General features: G+C 38.2%; 1 protein-coding gene across 1 annotated transcript in view; it reads right to left on the bottom strand.

Annotated features, from left to right (window-relative positions):
- SCUBE1 (signal peptide, CUB domain and EGF like domain containing 1) overlaps positions 1 to 12147 on the bottom strand; it is a 219357-nt gene that overhangs the window by 98724 nt on the left and 108486 nt on the right. The window contains exon 5 of the mRNA XM_086740410.1: positions 8482 to 8607. Coding sequence (XP_086596536.1) covers positions 8482 to 8607 — 126 coding nt within the window. The remainder of the gene's footprint in view (positions 1 to 8481; positions 8608 to 12147) is intronic.

Here is a 12147-nt window from a genome sequence, read left to right on the forward strand (position 1 = left end):
AACCAAGACATAAGGCAACATAACTTTTGTATTTGCAGTTATTTGCATTTCTTATTCTTTCTGACCCCCCTTATCTTAGCCATGTTCCTATCTTATACCCTTCTCTCAACCCATGCAGTGAAGAAAAAGACAAAGAAAAAAAAAAGCTTGTGCTTTCCCCCAGTCTATTTCTATTCATCATTGTAGTATGAATGGTTCGACAACTCCTTCTCTTCCTAAAAGCTACATGTTTCATGTCCGTGATGTATATGGCATGAAGGTATGAGCAGTCTACTAGTATAGGCATATATTTTCAAGTCTATAGACAGCATTTTTCTTTTCCTTCCCCTCCACTTCCTAAGTGGAGGATTCAGAGACCCAACAGCAAGAACAGAACCATTAAGTCCTGAAATCTATTATTTCAAGTACCAGTCCTCCTACAGTAGAAGAATGTTCAAAAATAAAACAGGAAATACGGTTGTTTTTTTTTTTGTTTTCCTTTTCTTCTCTGAAACAAAAAATACATGGCTGTTACGGCCCTGCAGCACTCTGGCCTCAACTAGGAAGGAAACGCTGGAGATGTCACTTACACTTCCAAGCATATAGTGCAAAATGGTTTTTAGCAATTAAAATGTCCCCCAGTAAAAAAAATACTAAACATACATTAAAGCAAACATTGTTCATGACAGAGTTTTGACGCTCACATGAATTAACAGATTAGATTAAATTTCCTTTGTCACACGATGGATTTCATTTCTGACCATTAAGACAAACCAGGTTTTAAATATTAAGCTGGCTAGCACCGTTAACAATGCCTCTCATTTGCCCCTGTTCCATTTAATCCTTTGCAGTCACATAGCTTGATGCTGAATAACACAATTCTGTAAATTCAATTTACTGTCTTTATATCCAGGTGATTTGGACTAGGTTCTTTATGGGTATATACACACTGGCAGATGGAGGGGAAATCCAATAGACCATTATTCAGTTATACCATACTCATTTCAGAGGACTTCAATGTTTTGAAATGTTACAGTAATTTAAATACTGACTACAGTAATTTAAGTACTGACTCCTACTAATCAGAAGGAATTTCCTCACACTGGTCTGAGCAGAATTTTCCTTCTAGAAAACAGAGTTTATAAAAGAGCCAGGGTAGCAAATGACGATATATAGTAAAACTAAGATAATGGTTAACAGAATTTTAAAATCATGTAACTAAATCTAAACTGAGGTTCTATCTAATCCAATAGGGCTAAGCTCATGTAATTTCCCACTGACCTCAGGGACTCTGCTTTAATGCTAGCTTCTCAAAATGGAGTAGAATGGAATTTTCAGTCACAGTAACTGGAACTGAAATATCCTGCCTCTGGTGTGTGTGTCCCAGTGCTGAATGGTCATGCCGCTCTCAGTAATAACTTAAATATTTCACTTAAAATGGAACAATTCTAAGAAAAGTAACTGAGGGAGACCCACCACAGCATACCCATTAAATCCTCCTGCCAGCGTGGGAACCGCAAGTCTACACCCATGGTCCCTGAAGTCTGGCAAAGATCACAACAGGAGTTGTCCATTTCCCAGGCGAGTACAGACCAGAGCCCACTACAGGTGCAAGCATCCTTGGTCCTCCACGTGGTAGACGTTGAATAAAATCCTTGTCTTGTTCACAGATGGAGAGGAAATAGTCTCATGGCCTAGTCGTAAGAACCATCCCCGAAAATAGGGCCTGCCTGGATTTCTATCTCTCCTTCCACAAATATTGCTGTTCTATCCAATTGAGAAGAATGTTAATGAGAAAGATGGAGAGCAGCCTGATCCACATGCTCTTATTGGAGCTTAACAGTTTGGGCACAAGGCTGGAAAATGGGAAATGTGGGTTCAGTCCCACCAGAGGAGGGAACTGAACTCACACATTCCAAGTCATAAGAATCCTAAACTTCCAAGGAAGCACTTTAAAATGCCCCCTAGCCAACAACAACTCAGGAATTTTTTATCCTCCAACTTTATAACTTAACTATTAATTTATTTTTGTGAAAAAATACATGAAGCAAACCATTCTGCTTCACATTAAATGGAAGCAACATTTCACTTCCTTCAACACACAATAACATTTTAACTTTTATGTTTGATGTAAAACAAGCAAATTAAAAAATAACGTTAGTTCTCCATTCTTAAACCTCCAACCTTTTCGATGTAGTCATGTCGAAAAATAATTTCCTTGCTCAACACTATGCCTGTCCCTATTCACCTGTCTTCTTTTTGCCCATTCTTTGACCCACAGTATTTTGGGGTTACTCTTTTTCTTGTGGCTCTCTCTATGCCACATACTATTGCACGCATGTCTGTGTGCAATAGTAACTTCTTGGTTAATCTGGTTCGCAGCTTAGTTGAGAGCTAGAGGAACAGCCAGAGGTTGTTTGAATCGGCTGACAGCAAACATGAGCTCTCTTGTGGCCACCTGTGTCTGGGAAGTGATCAAGCAGGGGCAGTAAGTAGTAGGGAAGGCAGCTGCTTGCAATACCCACAGTATTGGGTGCGTACTGGCAAAGCTAATCCAGGATAAGGTAATTTCCATCTACCTATCCTCCTCTCCTTTTTGACCTCATATGCCTCTTGGACTATGTGGAAGTTGATTCAATATTTCTATCTCTGTTGGGCTGCCATGCCATTGCAAATTAACTTAAAGGTGTTGTTTATGTCAGATGCTTAAACACATTTCAAACCAGTATTTTTATTGAGGATTTTAAAATGCAATCAGCAACAAAATGTATATTTTAAACAACTTGAGTAGAGTGGTTATTTTTGGCATTCCTTGCTGAAAGCCTCTGCTGGCAGAGATCAAAATATCTTAACATGGTTTCTCTGATCCATGTAATATGAGGGACTTTTCCTTACTATATTTGTCTATGAAAAACTGCACTAGACTGATGGGGTTTACAGTAAATCCTGAAGAATCACATGCTTCTTTTATAGTTTTCCCCTATACTAAAGTTACTGGTTCCTGTTCTACTCAGTCAATGAACACAGATGTAGGTCAGTTCCTTTTCCTGTCTTTTACAAATATTAGTAAATCATGTTTTTGAAGGATTTGAATTTCTGTCTAGACTACAATTTATTTATTTATTTATTTTAAGCAACTTGAGACAAAATTCTGGAGCTTGACAGCTCTGTAGGTGAAATTGGTACAAAATCCAGTTGTAAAATACGTCATTTCGATTTCCTTCCAGCCTTAATTCTGTGGCACTGACACAGTGAGAAGTTTCTCTTGCTTAGAGGAAGAAAACCAAAACTATTTAAAAGCAAAGGGACATCCAGATCTACTCCATTTTTGTCAGAAAGCATTAAAGCAAAATTAATGAGAAATCTCAAAAGTGTTCTTTTAAAAGTTATTTCTGATAACTTTGGACTCTATAGATATGCAAAAGACTGTGTGCTCATTCAAAGTCTGTGACACTAAAAAGGCAAACAAATGAGGTAAGATGGTAACTTCTGATAGATGCAGATCACCTTCAAATACTACACATCATGTTACAATAAAACGGCTGGAAAATAGTAAGTAATTTTTCCTTTTTTTTTTTTTTTTTTTTTTACCAAAGAAGAATATATACATATCTCTTAGAACTCAGATATACTTATCACCACATAGCAGGTTTAAAACCAGAGTAATTCCATTGCTTTTGGCACTGTTTCAGCATTTGTATATGTCTTAAGTGCAATCAAAATGTGGGGCTCTTTCCCTTATTGGGAGAAAAATCCTGTACAACCGGCTAAAATCAGCATCTCGCAGAGAAGGCTTTGCTCATGTTGCCTACAAACACGAGTAGAAACAGCACACAAGGCATACACACAAAGATGCACACCATCTATGCGAGGTGTCTATTGCCAGTGGCCAAGTTACCAGTCTGTTCTCCCAACACGGTTTCTGTTGGGAATGAAGAGCTATGGGGCATCTTGAGCCCAAGCCCCAAAGCCTTCAAACAAGATTAATTCCTTTCACTGACTATAATGCTCAGGCTCTTGAGCTGGCCAGTCACCTTTCAGGGCCAGGAGGCTGGCAGCGTGGCATGACCTCCCTAACTGTCCACCTGCCTATGCTGTAAGCAGCAGCATCGTTTCAGTTTGGCTGGGGTGGGCTAAGCATTCCTGAGACACAGCTTTGCATGTGGGCCACTGCTTACATCCATAGAATTATATAGACTAGTCTTGCAACGACATTTTGATGATGAAAGACAAGAAATAACTATCTGGAAGAGGAAGTGATTTTGATGTACTTATTCCACTAAATAATGATACTGATATTCCGTGCTAAAACCCCTAGAAGACAGAAAATACCAAAATTCAGCCTCACTCTACAGGCTAAATCCTGCTTTCAGTGCCTCTCTGAACTTTCACATAATCCTTCTCTCTCTACCATCTGACATGCCCATGACAAAGAGTATTTGAAAACATACGACCAAATATTAAATCTAGCATTTAGTATTCACGAACCCAAAAAATCCCCTAAGACAATGATGTCCTGATCTTTCCCACATATGGATTAAAATATATGTGGCTCAGATGCCACAGAATTTGCAACAAGTCAGATCTTTAGTTTTTGTTGCATGGCTTTCTGCGACAGTTCAAAGCAGCACATTGTAATTCCAGATAAATCTAAAATAGCACTGTTTTTTAACTAAACTGGCCATTAAATACATAATTTATATGGGCATCTCTTTCTACATGATAAAGTTGTGCATGCAACACTGCTTGCATTATTTATTCTAGTATGGCCTTACATTTTTAACATTATTGAGGTCTTTGTACTGACAGCATGAGCTGCATGAGAACATCGTTAGCAGGAGCTGAAAAGCTGCTACTTGGCATAGGTGGGACAGCATTCTAGACAGGATTTTTTGAATTGTTTAGCACTAGCCCCTCCTACTCACTTAAATTATTATTGGAGGGGACAGATAGAAATAGCTGTAATTAGGTCATCCTGCATTTTTCATTAAAAGATTCAGCTTTCACTTGTTTATCACTGTCAGAATTATTTCTTTTAAGTTGCAACTTCCAGTTATGTGTATCTGCTTCAGGTTTCCTCTTACTTTTTCAAGTTCCAGCTAAACTGATCCAGCTAATAATAACATTAACAAAAAATGTCTTGGTTTGTTCATGTTTGGGAAAAAAAAAATTAGTTTATCAAAAATTTCTAAGGCAATCATGCTCAGAAGCAGGATCTTAAAATCTGTCGCGGATACAGAGATAGAAAGAGGAGGTCATTTCCCCTGTTTTTCCACGGTAATCTGCAACTGAATTGACTATTCCTAAACCTCTTCTTTCTGCTGCTGCTAAGTTCCTATGAAAATCGCTGACAAAGCATATTCCTGGAAGATGGTAGTTTGCTGCTGCTTTGGATCTAGAGGATGCAGATCTTCTGAGGAATTATGTATGGATCTGTCTGATCCTGCTTGGTGTATTTCCAGATGATCTCTTGAGGTCCCTTCCAGCCTCAGTGCTTCCGTGTTTTCCTAGCATGGTAGTCAAGACCTTTTTTTTGGTAACGCATGTTTAAAATTTACACTAAGAAACCGTTAAGGTTGCAATAGTAAGCACTCAAAAGCTAAAAAATACCAGACTTCTGGTACATAGCCTTATGGTGTTATGATAACCATCCTTAATGACAAATGCAGAAAACACTCCTGTCTTATTCAGTGCATGGTAGAGCTGGGGAAAGTCAGGTCTGTGCAAACAGCTGGAGAATCTCGTCTCATTTCACGCAGAATGAGTAGTAAATCAGAAAGGTACTGTCAAGAAAGGATGGTCTTGTTCAGAGAGAGAATAGAGCTCTAAAAACTCTAATCTATTTCTGCCCCTGCCATGGAATTCCTACTTAGGGCTTGGTAAATCACTTGAATCACATCTTTTACAGGTTACTAATTTTATATTCCTTTCTCCATGGCATTTTCAGCTACAGCTGGAGCCATTGGGAGCTTGCCTTTGATCATACTAAGTGCTATAAATGCCGAGCTGGGCTCTGGGCGTTTCTTGTTAATCACCTATCACTAGTAAATGACTTTGACATTAACATCTTTATATTCATTTCCTATTTGTAAGATAGGCAAACCACTACTTTTTAACTTGACAAGAATGTTCTGAAAATACATTACCAATGCCTACAAAGCCCTTCGATATTACAGTAATGAGTACCACGGGAAAATCCATGAGGAAATAAAAAATTTTATGTTCACAATAGGGTTTAAATACTGTGCAGCAAGCAAGGCATGACACTGAACTATGGAGAGGAAGCTATTGAATAAAAGCCTGTTTAATGAGCACTGACCATCATGTACACTTAATGAAGCAAGACACCAATAGTGACTGCTTTGTTAGCATGCCATGATATCATCAGGTGATATGTAATCACGTAATTAGGATGTAACGACAATCTTGTAAGGCATGCATAAAAAGCAGGGAGCCCTCCTCCAATTTTTTTTTTATGCTTTCTAACTTATTTTAACATCTTTTTTTTTCCCCCAAAGGAACACGTCTTATTACTAGTGGACTTGGGCCCAGTATGTCTGAAAACCTCTCCCAGTATTCTGATCCAATTGCAAACCTGCTGATAAAAATTCACTTAGTGAGGTACTGGTTCTCTGCCACTTGTTCACATAAAAAAAAAAACAACAGAGAAGCAAGCTCTGACAAACCCTGAAAGGCAGAGACTCCTGGAGGGACCACGATAAATCAGAATAATTGCAATGCAGGCAGGGATATACTAGGGTGTATCAGACCCTACCAGTCCCTGGTATATAGGGCTGCAGACCCTGTCCAGGCTGACAAGAGGCAAGTGTCTCTTTTTCAGCTCTTCAACATAGCTGTACTTAGTACTTAACGAAGCTGCAGCTCAAGATCTAAGCCAATTACACTGAAAGGGTTAGCTGAAAAAAAAAATTTTTTTTTTAAAATCAAGATTTGGTTTCAGAACTAGACCTTTATAAATAGCCTGCTCTAATCTCACAATTATTGTCCCAGGCTATCTGGCTACAGTTTTACACTTCTCTGCATTTGGAGGGGCTAGAAGTACAGTTATTTTAAATAAGACTCTGGAACATATTTGCAGAATGTGCTGTGGGTTTAGGAGTCAGTGTACTCTGCAGCAAGCTCTGTGACCTTGAAAAACTCCGCCTCCCTACTTAGAAGTCTGTCAGCAAAAGTTCATTATATTTCCAACTATGGGAACACCACGGGGCACAGAAAAAAATTCAAGTCCTTCATTCTATTAAACCTTGAGGTATTTAGAAATATTGTTCTAGAAAAGGCCCTAATTCTTCTGTCACCATCTCACTGTGAAAAGGGATAATGTAATTCCTAAGGAATGTACAAATTTGTGGAAACAAATAATAAACAACATAAATAAACATCCTCTCCCACTTTACCAATGTAGTTGATGTTGCACTGCAATTAACAGCATGCAATGTTCACTTCTAATAAACATTGAGAATAAAATTACCATAAAGGCAATTTTTCTTTGTGCTTTTGCCTTTGGCTCTGTGTAGCCTTGTAAAACTAAGGAGCAATCAGGCTGTACAGTACTCTGTGGCATTTCTTGAAGATATTCAAAGGTGATTCTTTTGACTTTGTACTTGGGAACTAAAATAATCTAAGCATGTTTATACAGTGGAGATCTCAGGAAGAAAAAACTGAAGTGGAAGAAAGGCTGTCACAAAAATACTGGCCCTATACAAAGCACAAAACATGTTTTATGTCATTTTACTGCACATCCTTTTTTTTTTGTCTCTCACAAAGCCAGTCAGATCTAACACTCACTGAAGCCATCAGAAAGACTCTCATGCTATTTGGAAGCTTTCACATGACAATGCTAAATTACAGAGGGTCAATTATTTTAACCTACACAGAACAATTTCCAACTTTGTGGGCTAGTGAATATCTCCATCTAAGCTGCATCCCAGCTTTGAGAATACATCACTCAGGGTTCTTCTTTGAAGAACAATACATATATGATACAGCTGCATATTTTCCAAGTAATAACAAGAAAAGTAGCCTGGGTGCAGTGGAATCACTGCAAACATTTTTATCCTTTAAAAAAGAGGAATTAACACTCTTAATTTGACAGCTCTAGTGGACTTATCATTAAACCCATTAGTAGATTTATCAATGCATCTGTCATTGTGGACCTTCAAAATATTGCAAGCCAGAATCCTCTATGCTTTATTTGTTTTGCTTTACAAGGAGAGTCTGGATTTAACTGATCCTGCACTTTTCAGCATTCATGGAAAGGTAGAAAAGTTGACACCATTTCGCTAACAGAGTCACTGTCAACATTCTGTTATTCAATCCCTCTTACTGATCCCCAAGTACACCTTCTACAGAAAAAAACACATTAGTAAAATTACAAATCACCTTTGGTCAAAACAAAGTTGATTTCTTCGCTTCTGGAAAATAACAACAATGAAGAAAATAAGACATTTCGGGGCATTTGAAATTTAATCTTCATCTACCTACATTTGCAGTCCTTCTGGTTTTTGGCAAGTTCAAAGCCAGGCCTACATTCACAGGCAACCCCACCTTTGGGCGTCTCCCGGCAGATGTGTGCACACCCATGATCTTTGTTCATACAGTTCATACCCTCTGTAAAAAAAAAGGAAAGAAAAATGGAAAAGATTAATACTGAAATAAAGTTACAAAATAATTACACACATTCAGTTCTCCAGTGATTTTAATTGTAGTTTGTATTTTGCATCTGGACTGTGTTCCAGAAGTCAAAAGAACGCACCTGAAAAGAGGTACACAATCAAGAAAACAGTGCAATAAAGGACAAACCCCCTGCAAATACGAGTACTACTGTGGAATACAGGGTGTTTTGGCTCAATGTAGAAGCACAGGATTTATGATTTCCCTACTCCATATCCGTATTCTAATTTTTCATGAAAATATAATGGATTCAAAAGATACTCCAGGAAGCTGTCTGACCCACAGGTAATTATCAGAGTTGAGTAACTGACCTCACTGTTATTTTTTACATGTATAAATTTAATGGTTGTTACCGTCTGGTGCATTTTTATTTGCCTGTTCATGTGCTTTATATTCTCTAACACATAAAATCTACCAAAGATGATAACTGAGTATTTTTGCTTGGATCTGTTTCTTAGCTATTTGTTACACATCTCGATCATCTGTGTCATCCACCGTAAGTGCAGCCAATCTCCAACAAACCTCCTACCACTTTTCTCTTTGACTCTATTGAACAAAACATACCAGCTGTTCGACAAACGTCCAAGTGCAGTGGGTGGATTCCTGCTAATGTTTGTGCCAAGACAGTATCAACCAGCTCTCTCTTAATCATCACAGGGCCAATTTTAGCTTTCTAAACCATGTAAATGATTTAGATACTGAATGCGCCTTATGGTCACAGAGGCTTTCATTACTGAGCTAATTCAAATCCCACATATTCACAGAAATCTTGAACTCCGTCCTTACGGGTCAGCATCCAGCATTCCTTCTGTGAAGGAGGGCTAGCTGGATTTGCATTACAAAAAGCCCTCCCAGACTTCCCCTTGGATATCTGACCTGGAAAGGAGAAACAAATTCTCTCAGGGCACACTGACAGAGAATTCACAGCGCAACTCAGCTTACTACTGTGAAAACAAGCATGCATGCCCCAAAACACTGCTACGTGCAACATCCGCGTGGACTCAGCAGCTCATTTGTCACTTTGTCACATGGCTACTCCTGCCTATTCCAGGCTAATTTCTCAAAACAGCTCCGGTGTAAAATGTTCTAGTTAAATCTACAGTGACAACGTAATGTAAATAAATATTTTTTCAGGGCTGTTGCAAAGTTTTTGCTTCCAAAGGCAGAAGCGATCACTGCCCTCCTTTTTTTTTTATTCTTACAGAAGCTACAGGAATGTGCCTGCCACCTCTGGCATCTACACACACTGCCTCCAGGCCATGGCCAGCCTCACACTGTCAAATACTTGAAACCAAGTGTCAAGGCTTTATGATGAAATGAAGCAAAAGTTTCTCTGCACACAGAATAGTTTTTAATTGAACACGAATAAAAGCATTAGCGTCTAAGACACAGCAACTAAGAAACTTTCTGTACAAAATTCTGAGGAGGAAATCCAATAGAAAGCCAGCTAGAGATTCCCTCAGGGTGACAGAAGCTAAGAGCTTCAGAAGTCACTTGCATGGCCCAACTTTACCTCAGAAAGGTTTATATTAGCAGAGCGGCAAAAAACACACAGCACCAGCCCAAGTGGGTATTTTTGTTCATCTCTCCTACAAAAAAAAAATTAGGATCTTAAATCTTACCACCTATGAAAACCAACATCATAGAAAATACGGATATATTTCTCTCATCTAAATTTGTCTCTGTGTTAGCCTTGAGGAGTCTAAAAACTTGCTAAAACATAAAATAAGTTATTCTCCGTAAACTGCTGTCTGGACAACAGATGCTATGGGAAGATATAACAGATACTATACTATATTATAGGATAGCATCCTATACATGCAACTGAGGTATGAATGTTTTGTTTGGCTGAACGGATACAAGAAACCTGGGAACAGCCTTATTGAAGGTTTTGAGGCATTTTATAATCTCTTTCTCTCCACTTCTCCCAACAAAGGATTTCAGACACAATGTGTTTGACAAACTGCATTCCTGCGCACTACACTGTGTTCAGAAAAGGATCTGGGAAAGATAACACATGCCTGATTGAGTCACACTGCTGAGGCAATGAGAAGAGAGGAATTAGACAGATGAAAGAAGATATTTAATGGCCCAGAAGTGCAATGAAGCAAGTGATTTTCAGTGTTTACTTACAGATACCGAATATCTGCCATTGTAAAAATCACTTGGTAAGACAGAAATTGTGCACTGCTAAAAGTATTGGGAGAAATCGAAGATCAGAATTATTACATTCTGAAAGAAAAGTGAAAGACACAAAATTTTATTCTAGTATTTGTGTGTACAACCACAATATTCCAGTTACTGTATTAATAATTTCAGGTATGATATTCATTAGGTAGTTGGAGCTGCAGAAAAACTACTTCAGTTCTATGTTTAGCTGCAGAAGAACACCATAGAAATCTCCGAAGCCTGAAAACCATTATCTCAGGAAATTTAAGGGGTTTTTTTTTGTGAAATGAAAGATCACTATTTTTCAGTCAAGAGCAGGAATTCATCCACAATGAAACTTCTCATTTATATTTTTGTATTTTTCAAAATCCCTAAGAACTGAATTACAAAAAAATTCCTAAACAAAATTTTGTTCAGGTCTGAAAAAAATATTTAAATAAAAAAGCAGCAGATATTCTGGCTTGTTTAAAAATATAATCTAAATAAAAATTGTGTTAATTTGCAAATAATTTTGCCCATTCCAAACTTTAATTTTTCAGGAAATTTGGCTGGATGTCTTCTGTATCAATCTACATACACAAATTATTTATGAATCACTGTTGATATATAAGATTCCCTTTTTTTGCAACCTGATTCTTCATGAACCTTTTATGATATAGCATATAAATCACACTAAAAATAGAAAAATACAATAAATATCCTCCTAATACTAGTCTAGTTGCCATACAAATGCATGTAAATGAGAGAGAAAAATATCCCTAAAATGACTTTGTTCAGTATTCTCTTTAGCAGGACAGGGTCCAAACTCCAAAACAAACTAGAAATACATAAAACACCTCACATATATTTTCCTATACTGGAACTGCATGGAGTGCACTGCTGGTAGTAAAATAACTGGTCTGCTGACTGCACACCACTCTGCTATCACAGAAGTAGCAAAATGTCTGAATCCGCATCTCACCTCACTATCACGTCCTGAGAAAGAAAGTTTTGCCTTATTTCAATTAATATTTGGCAGCCACCTAATGTGCACATGCTTTTTTTACATAAGGAGCCAAGAGTGTGAATAACAGCATGGAAAGAATTCCCTTGATGTTAAAGAGGGATGTTTCTTAAGCATCTCAGTGCCTGCCTTGGTGTCCAGCCCCCCTCAGCCCCAGGACAAGGGGCAACACCAAGAGGAGGTGGGCAGCGTGCTTCCAGACCCACTGGCACTGGTATGTGCAGGCAGCCAGGAGGCTCCGCTCCTCAGTGACGGGTGACACATAGCTATGGCAAAAATGCTAAGTTCCCTCTGGGAGTAACTGG

This window comes from Chlamydotis macqueenii, chromosome 1 (genome assembly GCF_036417535.1).
Source record: "Chlamydotis macqueenii isolate bChlMac1 chromosome 1, bChlMac1.mat, whole genome shotgun sequence".
Classification (NCBI taxonomy): domain Eukaryota; kingdom Metazoa; phylum Chordata; class Aves; order Otidiformes; family Otididae; genus Chlamydotis; species Chlamydotis macqueenii.